This window comes from Cibotium barometz, chromosome 1 (genome assembly GCF_041138505.1).
Source record: "Cibotium barometz isolate CiBa-2024 chromosome 1, ASM4113850v1, whole genome shotgun sequence".
Taxonomy (NCBI): Eukaryota; Viridiplantae; Streptophyta; class Polypodiopsida; order Cyatheales; family Cibotiaceae; genus Cibotium; species Cibotium barometz.
Genome location: NC_141046.1, coordinates 20,718,401 through 20,741,167, shown reverse-complemented (window position 1 = coordinate 20,741,167; position 22,767 = coordinate 20,718,401). Strand labels below are relative to the sequence as shown.

The window sequence follows — 22,767 nt, the reverse complement described above, 5'->3', positions numbered from 1 at the left end:
TATTCTGATCTCGCTTGTGGGTTGTAGATAGGTGGTAGGTGTGACTCTGAACTCTTTATTTAAGCTTACTAGAGTTATAGTTGAATTTGCTATTTTGTAGGTCCACACTTCATTAAAGTATAGGCCACGGCTAGACAGCTTATAAGTGAGTTTGGACATCCACACTTCATTAATGACTGGGCGGACAAATTTTCGGCATTTACTCCTTCGGTCGGCTAGGCTATTGACCAAGCACCCTCCCCACTTATGGGAGAGTGGTGTCTGTGAGTAGAAGCTCTGGGAGTCTTCTTTCAGCTCTAAACACCTTTCTTGGAACATGCTTGATGCAAAACACAAGTAGAAGATGGAGATATATTCAATATTGTACAAAAAGGTGTACATTCTTGGCAAGTCCTAGGCTGCCCTAGAAAAGGTAGAAAACACCTAGTCTAACTCTATTCTAGTGATTAAATCCCTATAGGATTGAATGAGTCTAATGAATCTTGGCTGAGCCCATTTCTAGGCTCTACACATGCAAGAGACCTGGCTGACTTGTTGTTGGCCAACAGAATAAACCACCCGACCTGTGGTCCAAAATTGTGTCAGCCAGCATCAATAGCTATAGGCCGACAACCCTCTAGTCTTTCCAGGGTTCTCCTGCAGACTCTTGAGCTTGGCTTATGCCCTAAACTTTTGTTTATTCTGTTGCCCCTTCAGGGATTAGCTGAGGACTTAGCATGTACATGTCATGCACATGACATCTCTCCTTGCTAAACTTGATGACGGTGCTATGGACTATTTCTTCATCACTAGTTCGTCCTAAAGTTGGAAGGTATCTGTGAATGGCAACCAAATCTTGGGTAATGGTATGTTGTGTTCTCTAAACCTACTCTATATCAGTACACTCCCTTGCTTGCTTGCTGGAAATCCTCATGCATGGAGGAGCTTGTTCATGGGTACCTAGCCCTGGATTGACCTAATTCTCAACTCTTTTATGGATTTCTACATGATGGCAATGGTTTTGAGCATTTCTGTCGTCGATAATTCTTCCAAATGTTGAAACCCTAATTTTGCAGAAATCCTAATTCTATAGAAACCCTAATTTCAGCCGGGAGTGCTATGGAGTATTTCTTCATCACTACTTCGTCCTAAAGCTAGAAGGTGTCTGTGAATGGCATCCGAATCTTGGGTAAGGGTATGTTGTGTTCTGTAAACCTACTCTATATCAGCGTTCTTGGCCATTTAAGGTCTCCAATGTCTCGGCTCGGCACACACTTGAATGTGTATGGATGCCAGTGGAGCATAGTTGCTTGTGGCAATATATTGGGGATTCGGGAGTGAGGTCCTTCGCGAGGGAAGCCGTGGATTCAATTTCTACACCGACACAACATGTTTGAAATTAATTTCATATGCATGGATGTTGTTGGAAATCTGGTAAGCATTGCCCATGGAGCTTGTATGTAAAATTGCTTGATAATACAAATCATATTACAAGGGGGGGGGTTGGCCCTTTCTTGCCTTATTGCAGTTTTGTGTTGTGCCAAATCACCTTGTTTACGAGCATTAATAGTTTAAATGTGTGTCAAGATTCTACAGATCGGGGGAATCGCATTGGTATTAGAGCCTAGGATCTTCCTCCTTGTGTGGAAGACGATCCTATCTTGCATACACTAACTGTCAGTGTTTTTAAGCATTATGGCCAGCCATACATGCGGTGGTGCGCATGTTTATGCAAGAAGACAAGCTCGTGATGAATAGATGGGTGATAATGTACACCATGGAACAGATGCTAGTGAGAAGAACACCATGCTGAAAATGCAATCCATGTATTCCATGGTGGTTATGCACAAGAGGGATAGCAGTCCCGTGGTAAAGGACAAGACCATGGTGTCTATGTATGTGAGGGACAGCCGTCCCGTGCCAAAGAGAGTGTAGAGTGGTCTTTGAAGACCTGAGGAAACACAAGCTTATGATCAATGGTAAAAAGAGTGAATTCTTTCTTTTAGAGATTCACTATATTAGTCACACAGTTTCTAAAAATGCCATGCGAATGGATCCTGCAAAGATCCAAGCCATTAAGGATTGGTCGAAAGTCAAACCTATTCATGAGATACGTTGTTTCCTTGGTTTATGCTCATACTACAAGAGGTTCATATTTCATTTTGCAATGACTATCTCGCCATTGTATGAACTTACCAAGAAACGAGCTGCATTTAAATGCACGAAATCAGAAATTGATGCTTTTCATAAGCTAAAGAATGCCATTAGATTGGGACCGGTTTTGCTAATTTCCGATTTACAAAAGCCATTCAGTGTAGAATGCGATGCATGTGGCACTTGTCCTAAATCAAGAGGGATATGCCGTTGCATATGAGATGCAAAAAGTTGCATGATGCTGAGCTCTCTCTGGGCATCTTTGAGAAGGAGCTTTTGGCTATAATTCATGCTCTTACAATATGGAAATACTACTTATTGGAAGTTGAATTTACACTCAAGACCAATCATTGAAGCTTGCGGCATTTTCTAACGCAAACCAAGCTCTTAGAAGAAAAATATATATTAGCGTTTTGCAAAAGACCCAACCAGTCTATGAGACAAAAGGTGTACAATGTGTCCATGGAATCTCATCACATGAAAAAAAAAAAGACAACATAACAAAAAGAATTAACACTAATCTCTAGGTAAATGTAGATATGTTTGGATCATCATCGTCATCCTCATCATGGCCAATTTCCTCTCCATATTTCATTTTCAAATTTTGCATATCTTTGGCAAGAAGAGTGTGGTTGTAGGTACTTTATCAAGAAAGCCTTATGTGGCTGCAATTTCAGGTACCTCCCATCAAGACTTGTTTGGGATGCAAGACATGTATCATTCGGTGAATTTGGAGATATATGGGCTGATTTAACAAAGAAGGGAATAAAAATAGATCTATTATTAGACACTCCTTGCATCTTTCTTCTAATGCCTCGTATGTAATAAAAGAAGGCTATCTCATGAAAGACAATTGCCTATGTGTGTTATCAAACATGAGGCAAAAGGTTTTAGATGAATGCCTTGCTCCTCCCTATGTAGGACAAAGGAATATTGCCTATCACTCAAGTAATTTGGAGGTATTTCTTTTCGCTAGGTATGAGAAAGGACATAGAGGCTTATGTACGTACATGTATCATTTGTCAAAAGGTGAAATTTTATAGGCAAAAGGCTGCCAACTTGCTTCGGCCTTTGCCAGTTCCAAACCAGCCATGGGAAAGCATTGTGATGGATTTTATCATGCATTTGTCTCATGGACACAGAATGGCAATAATGCAATATGAACTATTTAGCCTAGATTCTCTCAAACTCAAAACTTAAAGCTATGTAGGCCAAGGTGGGATCAAAACGTACGTATGGATCCAATCCGTACCGTACATCCGTACCGTACGGGGATCCGTACGTACGGATCGATCCGTACGTTGTTTTTTTTGGGCGGCGTGCCTGCGTCTTGTGTCTGGACTCTGGAGGCCGTACGACCTCAACCTTCCGGTAAGAGCTAGCCGCCATGCTCTCTCCTCTCTACAGTCGCACTCTCTCTCTCTCTTCGCTACTGTTGCCGCCGCCTTCTCCCTGGGCCGCCCCCTGCTCACCGCTGCCTCAGTTCGCCTCTGCCCTCACCGCCCCTGTTCGCTTCGCACCTCTGTGCGTAGCCGCCCTCTCTGTTCGCCACTGGCGCCCAGTACGGCTGGCAATATAACTCACCCACCCTTGCTCAGGCCCCCAAGGTAGCAACATAACTCTCTCTCTCTCTCTCTCTCTCTCTCTCTCTCTCTCTCTGTGAGCCTTAGCCCACCATCTGTGGACGACTCACTCGTGACAATGTGACTTGTCTTAAGTAATAAGTATTAAGTATGATTGACGACTTGTGATTCTAATTTCTCACTTTTGAATTAGTAGGTTTGTGACCTTGTTGTGTCTCTATTTCGAAAGTTTTATATGTCAATGTGGACATGGACTGAAATTTTATGTAGGTGGCTGAAATTTCTGAGATTTTATGTATTTTTACCAATGGTACGTATTTTTACGTACCTTAATTTTTTTTTCCGTACCAAACAACATACAGTACGTACGGATCCATACAGTACATAATGTTTGGTACCACCTTGATGTAGGCGGCGGGCTTAGAGCAAGCAAGCTCACTTCTTGCTTGTCAGAAAGATCATAAAAGCTGAGCATATTGTCAGAATGATTATGTCAAAGATGTTTAAGCATCATGGTATGCCCAAGTCAATTGTAGGGGGAGGTTGAATAAGCTGCGCTCCCTTGTTGCTGCTGCATGTGCCCCCCCCCCCCTCCCCCTTTGCCGCCCTACTTGCCTCCTCCCTTGCCTCGCGTCTACCTCCTCCCATCTGTCCTGCCCGCCTGCGCCTCCCTTCGCCGCCTCTTGCTCTCGCCTTTGCCTTTGCCTTCGCCTCCGCCTACGCCTCTTCTCTCTCCTTGCCCTTGCCTTTGTCCCCCCCTTGCTCTTGCCTGCTAGCACCGCCTCCCCCCTCTTTGTTCTGCCCGCTGGCGCCCCCCCCCCCCCCCCCCCCCCGCCCAGCGCCTCCTCCCGCCTTCTTGCGCCCCCCACTTTTTCTTCCCTTCATCCCCTCTTCTTTGCTCCCGTCTTGTCGCCCTCCCTTCTTCCATCGGCTTCAGCAGCACCCTCAGTTTGTGGGTTGTTTCTCTATTTTCGGCAAGTTTCGGCCTCTTTTGGTCTTCACCCCCAGGAGGACTCCATGGCAGCCACACCGTCTCCGTCGACCGAGGCCGCTGTTACCTGTCTTTCGTTTTTTGAAGCGGACTTGCAACTTCTCGCTACTACGACTGTAGCATCCCTAGAGGCCTCCACTTTGGTAAGCAAGATCGTCTGTAGTCGCCCCGCATGTGGCCAACTTAGAGATCTCCTTCAAGCTTGCCTCCTAAATGCGCCTGCAAAGACCGCAAATATTCATCTGTTGGGGCGTGGCTTGTACCAGGTTGAGTTCGATTCACTAGCAGCGTCTAATCTTGTCATGCAGCTAAGCCACGTTGCATTGCGTACGGCCCAGGTGTTCTTTGTACGGTGGCAGCACGGCTTCGACCCGGCATCTGACCCTCTAGCTGGAGTTTCAGGCTTTCCCGTGATAGTCTGCATTCCAGGCCCAGGAAGGAATACCTTCCTCTTCTCCTGGTGATTGGTGGTGCCATCGGGAGAGTGATGGAATCCCCCCCCACCGCTGCCTCGGCCCTTGCACGAGCAATCGGGATTCCATCTCTCCGCATTTGTCTTGCCTCGCCAGATTATGTGTCTCACATGATATCTATTCCTAGCCTTTGGGGCGACCCCATTATGCAGAGAGTGGAGTATTCCGGCCTTCCAATTTCCAGGCCAATGCTTCATTCGCAGACAGATGGGACATTTGGCCAGAGCGAGCTTGCCCTCAGTGATAGTCTAGGAGACCGCCCCCGATGGTTCCCCCCTTACTTCCCGCTCAGATCCGCACTAGGGGGCTGAGGGAGAAGCAGGTTCCCAGGCAGCAAAGCACCAGGTACCGACCATGGATGACCCACCAGCTGGAGACTGGCAGACGGTTGGTCCCTGCCCGGGTCACTAGCCGAGCACCGGAGTGGACCGTCGCCGTCGTGCGCGTCAGGCTGGCAGCATGCAGGAGGATTCGGTTCTGTCAGAGAACCGTTACGAGCACTTGCCCGCAGACGGCAGGCCCCCTCCAGTCATGGAGAGGGCCCCTCCGCCCCCCCCAATTTGGTGGCTGATTCCTCATTGCGACTCCTCTTCTGGCCCTCAATGCCCAGTGGGGCTGGTTGACCTCACCCTCTCTTCGTCGAGCCTTCCCCAGCAGCCTTCCTCTCCGATGGTTGCCTCTCAGCAACGTCCCTCTCCAGCCTCGCCACCTCCCTCGCCCCCTCGCCACCCTCGCCTCCAACTCTACCCGTACTTGCTCCATGTGTCCCCCCCCCCCCCCCCCTCCCTTTGGCGCCTCTCCAAAGTACTCCCGTCGGCCCCCCTACAACCCTTGATCCGGAGAGGAGACAACCGGCGAGTTCCGTTCATCGCCTAGTTCATCGTTACTCAGAGCCGGTGGAGATGACCATTGCGGCCTCATCGGTGAGGGCTCTTCCACCTAAGTCTCCAAGCGGGCCTCCCCAAGATCTTGGGGCAGCCCGTGGATTATAGTTTCTTCCGGTGTCTTTTGACGGAAGGGACATGCAGGTTTGAGGAGACTATAGCCCCTATTCTGATACGTGTGGTCTTCCACCACTCCAGATCCTCTATGCCAGAGAATGGTGTGATGATCTTCTCTTTCCCCTTGAGCACAGCCTCGGGGACAAAGTGGGATCCAGAGTCGGTGGCCGCTACCATTCAGGGCCAGGCAGTTGAGCTATCGTAGCATCTTCAGGATCTCTGCATCACCGAGGTTCTTACTCATCTATGATCTGTGGCCAAGATGGAGCTTGGTGGATCAACCCACAGAGACCAGGAAGGGGAGATGATGACCTCTAGCCTGGAGGTGTTGGTCAGCCTGGAGGTGTTGCTTTCTGTGTTCATGCGTACCGCAGTACCTCTCCCCCCTTCTTACAGGTATCTGCATTGTGATCGATGGAGCACGGAGTATGCATACTCTCGCGCTCGAACAGAGTGGCAGTACATGGAGGGCATGATCCACCACTTGTCGTGACTTCGCACCAGGACGGATTGTGACTATTCCCTGTCTAAACCTGCACCCAGGACTCTTCGAGTGGAGGGCAGTTCCGATAGTTCTGCCTCACACAGAGATTGATATGAGGATTGTCTCATGGAACATTCAGGGTTTAGGGGGGTCTCAATGCTTTCAGAGATGAGGCATCCTTAGAGGAGAGCTTTAGCGAGCTATGGTGGGGGAACCTATCGACATTCATTTCCTCCAAGAGCATCACCTTACTGAGGGACGCACCCGCCGCTGAGGGAAGATTTCGCCAGGCAGGAGTCGTACTTTTTGGTCTACATCCTTCGGCTCTTTAGGGACACAGGGTGGAGTGCTCTCTCTGTCAATGAGCAGCTTTCTCCGTCTGTGACAGGATCAAGAGTCATAGTTCCAGGACATGCTCAGTGGGTTACCATTCTGATTGGTGAGGATAGCGTTGGCTTCCTCAACATTTATGCCCCGAATGGCTACTGGAGGTAGAGCTATCTTTTGGAGCACTGTCCGATAGGCCATGCTCCAGGCTGATTTTTGGTGTATGGGCAGTGACTTCAATACGATAGAGGCAGCAGAGGACAGACTTTTAGGTGGCACGGCCACAGTCTCGGGAGTGGAGTACTCTGCCTGGGAGGAGATGATACTGATTCTTAGGGGACAGGACCCTTGGTATCTCCCAGAGTTTGGGCGTAGCCTTGGGAGTCTTAGCTTCTCTGGATCGGATAGGAGGAGCACTAGCCCCAACCTCTCTTGGCTGGACAGATTTTACGTCGACGAGTGGGCTTGCAGTTGTGGGGGCATGGTTGGTATTTTGGCAGGCACTACTTTTTCAGATCATGCCCCAGTTATTTTGTCGCTAGAGGACCCATAGAGGCATGACAAGCATGCAAGCTCGAGGATATCAGACAGCCTTATTCAGGACCCGAGATCTGCAGCCGGATTGAGCAAATATGGGTGGGATTGGACTTTTCCTTAGGCTCTGTAGTGTGCACTTTGGATGATGGCCTGGGGTAGATCAATGTTTTCTTGCAGGATGCAGCCTAGGAGGGATTTCGGGAGTAGGAGAGGAGTCTGAGGAGGTCCTAGCCTCTTTACAGCGTCTTCAGGAGAGTCCCCCAGATAGCCCGTGGATTGAGGGTCAGCTTGCTGCCACCCACACGGAGATTCGGTCCATTGAGGAAAGGAGGGTGGAGTACAGATACCATGCCAAGGCTTCATTCTGGACTCAGGCCGGCGACAGAGTTACTGGAGATTTCTTTGAGATAGCTGCCCCCCACAGGAGGAGAGACAGTATTCGCAGGTTGCGTGGCGAGGATGGAGCTATTGTTTCTAATCCCCCACATGTGACAGCCATCGCCACGGATTTCTTTCGATCTCTTCTCACTGGTGCCCCGTTATCCTCCCAGTCTCCAGGTGATCTCCACAACACTGAGACTAGTTTTGTTCAGGATCGGAGCATTTTGGACAACATCTTTACCTTTTGGGAGGCAACAGCTTCGGCTAGGATGCGGTAGCATGACCTCATTGTGCTACTCCTAGACTTTGAGAAAGCTTAGGACAAGGTGGATTAGAGCTTTCTAGAGGGCACAATGAGCCGGATGGGATTCCCCATGGAGTGGATTCGTGGAGTCTCAGGACTTTACTCAGCATCACACAGCTAGGTGTTCTCATTCAGGGAGCCCGAGGCGACAGATTCCCCCTTTTCCGCTCGGTTCGACAGGGCTGTCCTCTGGCACCTTACCTTTTCCTATTTGTCACCAAGGCCATGAGTAGTTTTCTCTCTGCCCAGGAGACTGGACTTCAGGGATTGCGCCTTCCCCTTCGCACATAGGATGAGCTGTTGGACTCACAGTTTGCAAATGACACATCAGCCTACCTTGCAGGAGATGTTGCGAATCTCCAGAGATTCGCGGAGGCGATCGAGATTTTCTGCCATGCATCAAGAGCAAAGATCAACTGGCACAAGTCGTGTGGTTTTTGGGTAGGGTCAGCACCCGCCCCGACTTGGCGACCAATTGAGGCTTTGTAGTGGGTCTCGAAGGGCACTCTAGTCCGCTACCTCGGTTGCCAGGTTGGCATTGATATCTCTCCTCAGCAGCAACTCGCTCCATTCGGAAGAAGCTTTTATACTGGAGCTTGGCGAGGCTATCCTTAGCAGGCAGAGTGGTAGTGGCGAACTAGGTACTGCTTGCCACCATGTGGTACATCACTTCGTGCTGGGCCTTTTCTCGGGCATGTATTGGCTAGGAACAACGTTTGATCTGGAATTTCTTGTGGGCCGGAAGTGATGGGAGGCCAGCCAGGGCCAAGGTGGCATGGAGAGTGATCATTCAGCCACGTAGCAGAGGGGGGCTTGGCCTCATCGATCCCGCTATACAGACTTGTGCCCTGCTGGGCAAGTTGATTGTGTGAGGACTCCTACGCGGTGGTGAGCCTTGGAAGGATTTCCTCTTGGCCTGGATTTTAGCCTACACTCTGAGCCTTGGGGGCCCATGGCCGCAGAGTAGTAGATGGATCTTCTCAAAGATGCGAGCCCGTGGTTTTAGCCCCATGGTCAAATAACAGGCATCTAGTCCTGGATTGATCTAATTCTCAACTCTTTTATGGATTTCTACATGATGACAAGGGTTTGAGCAATTCTGTCGTCGACAATTCTTCCAAATGCTGAAACCCTAATTCTGTTGAAACTCTTATTCTGCAAAAATCCTAACTTGCAAAATCCCTAATTCAGCAAAAACCCTAATTTCAGCCATGCTATGGAGTATTTCATCATCACTACTTTGACCTAAATGTGGAAGGTGTTTGGGAATGGAAACCGAATCTTCGGTAAGGGTTTCTTGTGTTCTCTAAACCTACTCTTATATCCGCATTATAGTGGACCATTTAAGGTCTCCTATGTCTCGGCTTGGCACACACTTGAATGTGTATGGATGCTAGTGGCCATAGCTGCTTGTGGCAAGATACTAGGGATTGGGGAGTGAGGTCCTTTGTGAAGGAAGCTGTGGATTCCAATTCTACACCGACACATGTTTGAAATTGATTTTATATGCATGGATGTTGTTGGAAATCTGGTAAGCATTGCCCATGGACCTTGTATGTGAAATTCCTTGATAATACAAATCATTTTACAAGGGGGGTCAACCCTTTCCAGCTTATTGCAATGTCATTTCAATTTTCAGCATTGCTATCTTGTTTTTTGTTGTGCCACATCACCTTGTTAAGTGTGTGTCAAGATTGTGCTCAACCTCAATCGGGGGAATTACATTGGGAATGTCACGTCCGAGCCATGAGATTGTACTCAACCCCAACCGAGGAATTACACTCGGAATGTCACATCTGAGCCATATGATACGAAATGGGGTAATCATCATCATACATTCTATGGAGCTAACCCCCCTGGAGGAGGAGGGGGCCATCAAGGATATCAAGCATGGGTAGCCTGTAGAAGTCTCTACAGATCCCTGGGCGAGGGAAGGTGGCTTTGTGCCTCCAAGATCTCCTGAGGAGTTTGGGATGTTGGGTTCACTGTAGTGCCGTGGCCTGATCTAGAGTCACATTAAAGTGGGTCTGGCAGGAGGTTTGGCATCGAGAATGTGTGGTTGGATGAGGCTGTGGGTATGTCATCCATGGCTGGTGTGGGAGGCTTTGCGTCCTTGTCTCTTTGCAAATGAACTGGGCTCCACCTCTAGCACCAATCCATAGAGTTTTGCCAATGTGTGGCCAATCATAATCCTCTTCTAATTATTAGGATCAAGTGGATCCCCGGCTTTGAGGATCGGGGTGATGGTGTTAGCGGACCAAGAGGGTGGAAATCCTTCACAAAGTGATCTATTGAACATGTAGGCTAGTAGGGGCACCAGCGTACCATCGACATGTGAGATGTACTTGTCAATGAGTCCCTCGTGATCTTGGGCCTGCCCGTTACGTAGTCTCTGGATGGCCTTGAGAACCATGTCCTTTGCGAAGAAGGTGGAGGTGGTGGGGGTAGAGGTGGCTGATCGGGGGATATGATAGCAAGAGCGTGCATAGGAGTGTCATGTGCTCGGGCAGGTGATAGGTGTGGGGGGGCGATGTTCTTGGAGTTTCCTCGGTCTTATTTGTAGTTCGGCCCTAAGAAGAGTCGGTATAATACATCCTCTTTCCGAGTGTAGAACACTCGTTTCTTGCGTTGGGTGAGGCATTGAAAAATCCATTGCACTTGGCGCTTCGTGATTTGCCCGATGCATACCTCATGCTTAAGACAGGAGCGTGTGGCTTGACATTCGTCATCATACCAAGAGTTACGGGGCATGGAACCGCAAGGTGGCTTGGCAGTAGACCGCTGCGTGCAGATGAAAGAAGTGGTCGTAGCAGATGTGTGGAGAATGGTGGTGAGTTGTGATGTGAGCACGGGATGGGGGACAATAGGATTCACATCCTTGAGTTGGCAGTAGATGTGGTCGGAGTAAACAAGGTCAAGCTTGTGATCAAAATGGACATGGGTGTAATTTGAGATGGGGGATGGTGGCCAGGGGACGGGTGGTGAGAGGTAGGCATGGTGAGCTTCAAAGTGGGGTAGCGGGATGGAGAAGTCAAGGAGAAGGTGTTCCAAAGCCGGAGATCCGAACAAGTAATCCACGGTGCTGGTACCTCTTGAGTAAGGGAAGGAGGTGAGGGAGTCAGAGGAGGACCATCAAGACATCCTGTTATAGATAACAAGACCATCTGCAATTCTTAGCTCTAAGAAATGTCTCCGATACACGGTGACGTCATCATGGTCCTATGATGATCTATGTAACCCCATGTCAGTGATGTCGAGCTCTTGAAGTCAAATAGGGTCAAGTAGTGGAACTTGGCGACTCCCTGTCTTGGCGTTGAAGTCTTTGGGCACAGGAGGACTTCACCCAAGTGTGAGAACTCCATAATATTCCCATATAATGATAAGTACGGTGATTGGCCATGCTATGCAGCATAAGGGGAGTGACACGGTGCAAAACAACACACAGTAATGTGGATGACCATGTCCTCGATAAGCTGTAGCCGCACCCAAAGATACATCATACCTTGCATCCTCGTCCTTCCGGACGATGTTGAGAATCTGTCAGAGGTGGGGTCTAAAAAGGGCAGCTACCCCTCTTGAGCCACGTGCTCCTCGTGATGTGTGGGTCGCACCTCGAAAAGCTGATTCCCACTCATACTCGGCTATGTATGGTAAACCTATCTTAGGGCTCTATTGAGTCTCTGCATAGAAAATGAGAATCTCGCTCAAACCTCTTGGATTCGACCACACGATGCCATTGCAGTTCCATACTGCTAGCATCAGGTGTTTGGTCTCATAGACCCTGCGTCCCTATTTGGGACGGCGCTCAGTGATAATGACTGTGCCATCTCTTTGTAGATAGCCCACTTGCCCGCTCTACAGACCTCATGAATCGTCATTATTGCCTCACGCCGGTGTGCCACGTGTGCTGATCATCCCCCATGTAGACCTGTGTGCCCTTGAGGCAGCTCGTCTATCTAAGAGGGCGTGTCTGTTGGTGGCATTAGGGAATCTGATGATGAGAGGCCGTTCTTGTGTGGGTCTTGTCCACTCCTATCATATGGCAAATCCTCATGGCATCTGCCTTGGGAGAAGTCCCCACACTTGCACATGGAAGGCCCTATCCTTCGTGCGTTTCTCCTCCCCGAGAGTGTCATGTATGATGCTCTGTGGGGGTTTGGGTGGCCTCTGGCGTTGTCTGTTGCTATATTTGGGTCTCTTTTAGCATCTGAATCTCCTCCCCCTCCTCCTCCTCCTCCTGGTGGTTCACCTTTGCCTCCAGTACTTCAATTCTAATTATGAAGTGTTCCAGATACCATGTCATCTGATGCTAATTGTGAATTTAATTCAGCTACTCTAGATGTATGGGAGAGACAGGCTTTTGAGAACGTAAGGGCATAGTTTGCCAATGTTTTCCCAACTGAGTTACCTCATGGTCTTCCGCCCAGTCGGTTGGGTGATCATAAGATTGATTTAGTTCCAGGGTCTCAACCTATGAGCATTGTGCCTTACAAGATGAGCCAGTTGGAAGAGGATGAGATTCCCCGACAGTTGTCAGAATATCCTAGGATGGGACAAATTTGTAAGAGTAAATCTCCTTGGGGGGCACCGGTACTTTTGAAGCTCAAGGACGGATGCTGGAGAACGTGTCAACTATAAAAAGTTGAATAAAATTACAATCAAGAATAGATATCCCCTTCCCAAAGCAGATGATTTGATTGATAGGTTGCAAGGAGCTTCCTATTTTTCGAAGATTGACCTTTGTACGGGTTACCACCAAATATGGATAGCTGAGGAAGGCATCTTTAGAACAAGATTCCCCATGCAGTATGGCCATTATGAGTTTCTCTTATTATCTTTTGGGCTCACGAATGCTCCTGCTACTTTCGAGCAAATGATGAATGATCTCTTTAGGGATTATTTAGGGAAATTTGTGGTTGTGTTTCTAAATGATATCTGGATATACATTCATACTCTAGAGGAGCACGTCAAACATCTCCAGATCGTCTTGAGGATTTTCAGATGGGAGAAGTTGTATGCCAAGTATACAAAGTGTGAGTTCTTCAAAAGAGAACTCATATATCTAGGACATCTGATTTCTCGAGATGAATGAGCATAGATCTTGAGCGAAAACAGAAGGTTTTGGACGAGTTCCTCATATTGTGAGGCAACTTCAAGCGTTTTTTGGGATTTACCATCTTTCTTAAGAAATCGGTGAGGGATTATTCATAGTTAACTAGACATAAGTCCAATAGCCCGATTTTTTGGAACAAGAAGCTTGATGCGGCTTTTCAAGCTCTCAAGCTTAAGGTGAGGGAAGCACCTGTATTGGGCTTGCTAGATCCTAGTAGACCATTTGTGGTCGAGTCGGATGCTAGTGATTTTGCGATAGGCACAGCATTATTCCAAAATGGCCGACCTGTGGCATTTGAAAGCAAGAAGCTAGATGATACCCAAGGCGGATGGCACACTGAGGAGTAAGAGTTGTATGCAGTTATATAGGCTCTGAAAACTTGGCGACATTATCTTTATGGAACCAAGTTTGTTGTGCTGACCGACCATGAGTCGATTAAGTACATGTGTGATAGACTTGTGTTGAGTGGGAGGAAGGCATGATGAGCTGAGCTGATGCAAGATTTTGATATGGAGATAAAGTATCGGAAGGGTAGCTTGAATAGAGTGGTAGATGCCTTGAGTAGAATTGGGAGATGAACTATTTGAGCTTCACCAAGACTAGGGCTGACCTTTATGACTCTCTGAGAGGGCTATGTGAGACGGACAATCATTTTAGTTGGTATTGGCATCAGGTCGAGGTAGGGAGCTCTATAGATTTAGACTGAGACTCGGGAGTCGTGCCATTCATTTGTAAATTGTGTGGTAGGTCGTTGGTTTCTTATTCGGAATGGATTGTTGTTCCGGAATGATGAGGTTTGTGTATCGGATAACGGTGAGATTAAGAAGAGGATCCTGTATGAATGTCATGATGCTCCTACAAAGGGTCATCCAAGGATACAACGAACCTATGATTTAGTAAAATGGACGTTTTACTGGCCTAAAATGATGGCGGTTGTTCAGGACTGTGGTAAAGTGTCGTCAATGTCAAGTGAATAAGGCTGAATGCCTTAGTTTTGGAAATATGTTACATCCTCTAGAGATCCCAAGAGGTAAATGGGAGAGTATTTCCATGGACTTCATTGTAGGTTTGCCACGAACCAGCAAAGGGCATGATGCTATCTGGGTATGGTAGACAGATTGACGAAGATGGCATGATTTTTACCTACAAAAGTGACAATGAAGGCAACCGAATTGGCACAACAATTTGTTGAGCAGCTTTTCAGGTTGTATAGCTTGCCTTTTGATATAATCAATGATAGGGACTCGAAGTTTTCTATACATTTCTATCAGTTAGTTTTCCAGAGATTGGAGATTATGTTGAGTATGAGTTCCTCTAATCATCCTCAGTCTAGTCTGATGGGCAAACAGAGAGGGTGAATCAAGTTTTGGAGGATGTGCTTCATGCATACGTCTCCAAGAGTCCATCAGATTGGGAGAAGTACATCCCGATGGTCGAGTTTACCTATAATAGTGCTAAGCATGCGGCTATTGGCTAGAGTCTGTTTATGATGATATACGGATACCAACCTAGATCTCTAGTAACAGTCGGACTTAAGGGTATTTAGATTGATACGGCTAGAGATTTCTTAGTAGATATGCAGGGAATGCTAGTCAGTGCATGAGAAGCTATCAGAAGTGCACAAGATCGTGCACGGTTTTGTGCTGATAGGCAGCGTTCACCGAGAGAGTTTACCGAGGTGATGCTAGTTTATTTGAGAGTGCCCAAGAGTTCAGAGACATTATGTACGGGGAAGGATGGGAAGCTATCCCCGAGGTGATGTGGACTTTACAGGATCTTGAAAAAGGTTAGTGAGGTTGCTTATAGTCTAGAGTTGCCTCCGAATGTAAAAGTTCATCCGATCTTTCATGTCAGTCGACTGAAAGAGATGCTGGGAGTTGAGGATAACCTTGTTACCCCTCAGGAACTTGTTGAGGTTGAGGACTTGTCCTATATTCCACATGACCCTGAGAGGATTATAGATTTCACGCAAAGGCACTTAGAAACAAGTTGATCCATGAATATAAGATTAAGTGGAAAGATAGGGTAGAGGAGGACTCAACTTGGGAGTTGATAGCTAGTTTGAGTAATTCCCTAATTTCATATAAGAGTAAATGTTTGAAGAGGGGAAGAATGTTATGTACCTAGACACTAATCTATGGATTAGGAAACTAATCCAGTGAGGTTAGGGGGCTCCGAGATTAGGGATTAACATGCTGATACTTGGCTAAGATTCTTGGGTTGATAAAACAAGCTTAATGGCCTTTTATAGCGAGGTATCTATTTATGGCATGGTTATCACTATATAAGTGAGGGCTTGTGTTATTATGAGACAGTTGTGCGGATGTACCACTGATGGTCTAGCTTGGACCAAGAGACCAGATACGCTCATGCCACGCACATGGCGAGTACGTAGGTTGGCATGTAGAAGCCCTACGGGCAAGCTTCGGTGGTATGGGACACTCCGGAGTTAGACACGGGCCTATGGGATTGTGTAGGGAGCCCTAGCCTTGGCTCGGGGGAGATCGGTGGACGCCGATCATGGTTGGGAGGTGAGCTAGCTTGTTACTCATGATTTGGTTTAAGACTAACCTTGGTTTTTTTTGCTGTGTTTAGGGAGATTTAGGGAAGGACTTTACAACGATGTTCTTAGAGTTTCCTCGAGGCCTCTTTGCAGTTCGGCCCTAAGAAGAGTCGGTATAACTCATCCTCTTTCCGAGCATAGAATTCTTCTTTCTTGCGTTGGGTGAGGCGTTGAGAAATTCTTTGCGCTTGGCACTTCATGATTTGCTCAATCCGTATTTCATGCTTAAGACGGTAGCATGTGGCTCGGTGTTCGCCATCATACTAGGAGTTCTAGGGCATGGAACCACAAGGTGGCTTGGTGGTAGACCAATGCGTGTAGATGAAAGAAGTGGTGGCAGATGTCTGGAGTATGGTGGTGAGGTGCAATGTGAGGGCGGATAGGGGGACAGTAGGATCCACATGGTGGAGTCGGCGGTAGATGTGGTGGGAGTAAACATGGTCAAGCTCGTGATCAAAATGGACCTGGGTGTAAGGTGAGATGGGGGTTGGTGGTGGGGGGATGGGTGGTGTGCAAGTAAGAGTGAAAGAGAGGTAGGCATGGTCAACTTCAAAGGGGGGTGGCGGTGGGGGGAGTAAACATGGTCAAGCTCGTGATCAAAATGGACCTGGTGTAAGTGAGATGGGGGGTGTTGGTGGGGGGATGGGTGGTGTGTAAGTAATTGTGAAAGAGAGGTAGGCATGGTCAACTTCAAAGGGGGGTGGCGGGATGGAGAAGTCGGGGAGAAGGTGTGCCAAAGCCGGAGATCCCATCAAGTAATCCACGGTGTTGGTACCTCTTGAGTAAGGGAAGGAGGTGAGGGCGTCAAAGGAGGGCCATCGGGACATCTTGTTATAGATAACAAGACCATGTGCAACTCCTAGCTCTAAGAAATGTCTTCCATACACCGTGATCTCCTCACGGTCTTGTGATGAGCTCTGTGATGTCTAGCACTTGTAGTTTGATAGGGTCGTCCAGATCATGTAGTGGGATATGTTGACTCCCCATCTTGGTGTTGGAGTCCCCGAGCAGGAGGACTTCCCCCAGCTATGAGAATTCCATAGTATCCCCGTATAATGGTAAGTACGGTGACTGGCCATGCCATGCGGCGTAAGGGGAGCGGCACACACGGCAATGTGGATGACTCTGTCCCTGGTAAGCTGTAGCTGCACCCAAAGATACCATGCATCCTCGTCCTTCCAAACGATGCTGAGAATCTGTTGGAGGTGGGGTCTAAAAAGGACAGCTCCTTGTCCCGAGCCACGTACTCCTGATGTGTTGGTCTCGCCTCGAAAAGCTGACTCCCACTCATACCTGGCTATGTATGGTAAACCCTGAGAGAGAGAGAGAGAGAGAGAGAGAGAGAGAGAGTTATATTAAATATCTTCAAAAGACCTAGTGGGTCTATGAGACCAAAGTGATACAATAGTGTCCGTGTAATCTCATCATGGTACAAAAGAAAACAAAGACTAGAGCTATGAGCTGAGAATGTCAAATCTGAGCCATATGATACAAGGGTCTTTAAGACAATGGAAGTCCATTGATATGCATTCTAGGTTGATCATGCACAGTGGCATATGATCAAGAAAGAAAACGAAATTTGACAACTAGATACAGAGAGTAGAAAAAAAAAAAAGAGCAAGGCAACTATATCAATGCATACATCATAAATGGTTTTACATGCAATGAATCGTGGGCAATGTCCTTGTGCAAAAACAAGGCATGTGCACATATTGTTTCCAGTCATTCAGTCATTCATACCAGATGACCGGATGAAAACTGATGAGCTCTTCTACTAATTAGTACATCAAAATTCCCCATCTTACAAATTATTGTTAACTTGCCCCACTGCCAGAAATGTCTTTTTTATCCCTCTAGGATAAGATTGGTTAAGTAATTTTATCCCTCCAGGATAATCTTCTAGGATAAGCCTGTAAAAAATAAAGTGGTCCATGTCAGGCTGGTGAAATTAGCCTTAATATAAAACACAGGAAGTTAAGAAAAAGCAATGTGCTTGATATGAACGGGGGAAAGGATAAATATTTATGTCCGATGTTTTTGAAAAGTTTTGGTTGTTGTTAGGTCTATGATTCTGGGGTGTAAAAGAGAAACCGCACGAGTATCGGCTTTCCTTGAACAAGGGGCTCCTATGTCTGTTAACTTGGAAGCTCTTTGCACTCTAAAGTTTGCAATAAAGCTTCTGCCTTATCTTTTTGCACTTGTTTTGCTTTTGCTACGCTTTTTGAGTTTTCAACCATGCTTTGCTCATCAGAATTGAGGGAGAACAATTGCCTCAATCGGTTCTTCACTTTTAATTCTGTTATCTTTAATTAATTTCTGAGTCTATTCTTGCAATCAGTCTCATCGTATAGCTGCAGTTCACAGTATACAGATCATATGTCTGCGTAATCAGTCAACCCCTGACAGTACATTCAAGGTAGGTGGTAAAAACATGATTACAGAAACACGGGAACATAGATTTTTGCTGTCATGAGCCTCAGCACTAATTTCCTTCTGATTCACCATGGGCCATGAATTGACTGTAAATGCAGGCTGCCTGGTAGTGGAAGCCTCTTTTTGGGTTTGGGATCTATTTTATTCCAGTAGGTGGCCATAGAGGTGCTGTCAAAAAAGTATCTTCTATTTCATTTTGCACAAGAGGGACATGCATAGGACTTAATTCTGGCAGCATAATGAGTTGAGTTTGGACTATTTGTTTTCGCTGCTGCTACATGGGGCTGGAGCTGTCTGGTTATACAACTGGTTTGATTCTGCACTCCTGAGTGTATATTGGTTTTTAAAAGAGAAATATGGGTCATTGGCTTCTCACCAGTTTAGTAAAGTCAAGCTAAGGAATTACGTCTAGGTGAAAATTGTCCTGTTCCGTAAGATTCTAACTTGCCAAATAGATCACAGTGCCATCATGTGAAAGTATTTTAATATGGGTCATTGGCTTCTCATCAGTTTAGTAAAGTTAAGCTAAGGAATTACGTCTAGGTGAGACTTGTCCTGTTAAGGTTTGAACTTGCCAAATAGATCACAGTGCCTTCATGTGAGTATTTTAATCTCTTTTTTTTGTGCATGAAGTTGCCAGAGAAACCATTACTGAAGAGTGAACTCAGCAATCCTGCTCTTTGGGCAGGACATTGGTCTCAATTGTGTCCAACTTGCAAGGTGCTTGTTTGTCCCATGTTTGATTTTGTCAAAAGAATTCGCAGTTTTGAATGCTTGATACCTTTCAGCCTCATGTTGGTATTGCAGATAGTACGGCCCATACGGTCCAAGCACTGCTCCTCTTGTAACAGATGTGTAGAACAATTTGATCACCATTGCCCATGGATTTCTAACTGTGTTGGAAAGGTAACAATTCAGATGTATTTAGGGTGTCGTAATCTTCTAATTAAGAAGTCTTTATATGTGTATATGAGAGTCTATATAATTATTCTTTTTCACAGCCTGACAAGTGTGGCAACATGCCCTCTCATTGGTGCAGAAAAACAAATGGGACTTTTTCATTTTTCTCTGCTTGGAGAGCTTTGCCATGCTTCTTAGTGGAGTTGTAACCATCCAAAGTAAAACATTTTGAGGAATTTTGAATTAATCTCATACTCACAACTTCAATATGTTACAAGGCTCTCAGTAAACTAAGGAATTCAATGAAAATTATTCGTTTTTTTCCTACTTTACAGGGCTGTGGATGGACCCCAGTGCTCCAGTCTCAGCTGGGGCATGGATTGGTTTTATTGGTACACGGCATGCCGGTGCTCTGGGTTTTCTTATTATTGACTTCTTCATATTCATAGGTGTAGCAACTTTGACAGGGATGCAGGCAACACAGGTACTGTCAGGAAGGGTTTCTGTATTTACATCTGAAGTGTCATTGTTGGTTAATTAGGCTACGGACCAGTGATTGACATGAACAAAAACCACTTTATCCTAACATAGCTCTACTTTCTGTGGTAGTGGGGACGGGCGTGGGAGGGCTTTGAGATGCAACACTAAATGTCTCATTGGTGTTGCGAGTGGGATGTGCAGCAAGCTAAGATTTTTTCCAAGACAAGGGAGACAATGTAGTGCACCTTCTCACAGCAGCCCCTGATCAGCTCTGCGCGTAGCCATTCTATGCATGAAATTATCGAGGAATTTGCCTCCAATTGTTCTAACAAGTATCAAAATCTACAGGGTTGCTTCCTTGCCTAGCCACACTTTCCTATTCTTTTCAATTGCCTCTTGAAACTGGAGAGGTTTGCATGAATGGTCCAGCCTCCTGCTTAGCGAGTGTCTGCATATTCAGAGGGGTTCTTCCCTCTCGCTTCAAGAACCATTAAGAGGGCTCATTAATCGACAGTTCGAATCGTAGAGGGATGTGTTCGAATCGTAGAGGGATGTGTGGCAAGAAAGCTGCAAGCTAAGGTTTTTTCCTAGACGAGGGACACAATGTAGTGCACCTTCTCACAGCATCATCTCTCCGCATAGCCTTTCTATGCATGAAATTATTGAGGAATTTGCCTCCAATTGTTCTAACGAGCATCAATAATCCACCGGGTTGCTGCCTTGCCCAGCCACACTTTCCTATTCCCTCTTGCTTCAAGAACCATTAAGAGGGCTCATTAATGGACAGTTCAGAATTGCTAGAGGAGAATTCTCATGTGGATACAGGATTTTTCAAAAAAAGAACCCCCCTGTCTGAACTGACCATATGAGCAATTAAAAGTCATGCAATGAATTCAGGATGTTTGTCAATAATCTTTCAAATAATTTGTTTCTGTTTCATGTCTGCAGATTGCACGAAACATCACTACCAATGAGCTCACAAATGCCATGCGATATAACTACTTGAAAGGTCCAGATGGACGTTTTCACAATCCTTATGATCAGGGCTGTCGCAAGAATTGCAGTGATTTTCTTATAGAAGGATACAATGAGGATATAGAATTGCCGCGGCAACCAATGCAGCAGAATGGGGTGGGAATGGTACAGCTAATGCAAAAGTCTTGTCCTTCTAGTTCATCCACTTCCACAACAATGAATGTGGTGAGCACAAATGGCTCAAAAGCTCATCATCATCAGCATTCATGAGCTTGTAATCATAGCAGCCATGGGCATTCTTCAAATTTTACTCCCCTAGGGCTAGGGCTGGGGTTGATGCACAAAGCTCCAGGTTCTTAGTACTCAAGTATTAGGCACCATGATGTTGAAACAGATAATATTCACATCACTTGGATTTCGTTTTTCCCATTTTTTAATAAAGGGCAGCCAAGTCCTGATCTCCAAGGAGTTCAAGAGATGCTAAGTCACTATCTTGCCCTTATTTAGCGCTTCAATGTGGTAGTGTCAGTTGATTAAAATTTGCAGAACTACTTATCCTAATCCTTTTGGTTTTTTCCTGAGGCAGGTGTGAGCTTATAGACCCATTGGGTCTTTTGAAGACAGGAATATAACACTCTTTCTCTCTCTTTCTGTGTGTGTGTGTGTGTGTGTTACACATTGGAGGCAAGAGAGAGGCCTTCTATAGGTCTCACGTTAACTGTTTGGGATTTGGCTTACGGAGGGGACACTAGAGCATATGGGGGAGTTGGAGGATCAGGGGAGTTGCAGATCTATTCAGGATGCATCTTCGCAGGAGAGATGAGGAGGCCAGATATATCTGGATACAGCAACGCTTGGATGGGTAATGATTAAACCTAGCACTACATGTATAGCAGTCATGGGTAGTCGTTATATCTATGGGTAGAGCTCTCTCAGTCAGCCACTTTGCAGTGGAGACATCCTGCTATGCGTAGAGCTCTCTAGCGGATGGGTAGTCATTATACCTAGCATTATATGTATACATTGCAGGTTTTTCCAGGTTAGGGGGCATTCTTGTACTAGGAGATATCAATGTGCGGACAGGGCATTCAGGTTCAGCTCTTTGACTTTGGCAGGGACCCATCATCTTGCATGAGCTAGACTAACAATGAGGTGTGTCATCTTTCTTGTGGCCCTAGTGTGGCAAAGGAGCACAAAATTGTTGCTATCTAGGCCACAGTATGACACTGGTGTTATTTGAGGTTGCTATTGCAACGTGTGAGATGGAAAAGGAAGATGTGGAATTCCAAGTCCTTTTTTGAACTTTTCTTAATAAAATGATGGAAAGGAGTGGTCATGAAAGAGTGGATTTCCATGGCTTCATGGCAGATGAAGCACAACCCAATTGGAATTCCGAGCACATATACCTCTCCTTCTCTATCTTTGGCACCTTCCCTGGACAGACCCCTAACATGTCTATGCTCCTTTACACATTTGGTGTAATTTCACTGTGATTTACATTATGTCTATTTCAATCACCCACACCTTCGTCTTTCCACTCTTAACACTTTTACTTTGTTATTCACCCAGCTTACCACCATCTTGCTTGAATTAACCGTAGCATCTTATGCAAGAGCCATGGCATTGCCAAACTACCATGTGGATCCATCTCTCAACATAGTTAGTACAATGACGGGTGCAAAGCCACAAGCCTATACAGGAAAAAGTGATGGGTCAAATCACTGAGCACCAAGCGTAAAGGATGTTCCAATGTCTCACTCATTCTAAGAAGAGGGTTTTGCTGGCTAAGTTTGAGGATGACTTACCAAGTGTTCTCAAGTGTAGCCAACGGTGAAGCATGGTGTAAACTCCTTGAGCAATGGCCACCCACCCCCAATACCACCCTACTACTTGGCACAAATATGTAAGGCCATACATAAACTAATAAATGTTAGGGCTAAGGACCACAAGGATTTCTAAGTTGAGCACTTAGTCCTTGTGTGTGATTTAGGGTCCCCTTGATGAGGTATCTTTAACATGTCTTTTTGCGAGGGCTTGATCTTGTGACATTCCACAAGGCCACGGACCCATTGGACAGCCATAACTACCA

The 22,767-nt window shown here is 46.4% G+C and overlaps 1 protein-coding gene across 4 annotated transcripts in view; it reads left to right on the top strand.

The window, feature by feature from the left end:
• LOC147641716 (protein S-acyltransferase 24-like) overlaps positions 1-21,146 on the top strand; it is a 65,028-nt gene extending 43,882 nt beyond the window's left edge. For all 4 annotated transcript variants that reach the window (XM_086798843.1, XM_086798862.1, XM_086798856.1 and 1 more), the window contains 5 exons: positions 18,957-19,043; positions 19,131-19,229; positions 19,363-19,441; positions 19,559-19,707; positions 20,652-21,146. In XM_086798843.1, the coding sequence (XP_086654969.1) occupies positions 18,957-19,043; positions 19,131-19,229; positions 19,363-19,441; positions 19,559-19,707; positions 20,652-20,948 (711 nt within the window). In that variant the 3' untranslated portion in view covers positions 20,949-21,146. The remainder of the gene's footprint in view (positions 1-18,956; positions 19,044-19,130; positions 19,230-19,362; positions 19,442-19,558; positions 19,708-20,651) is intronic.
• The last annotated feature ends 1,621 nt before the right edge of the window (positions 21,147-22,767 follow it).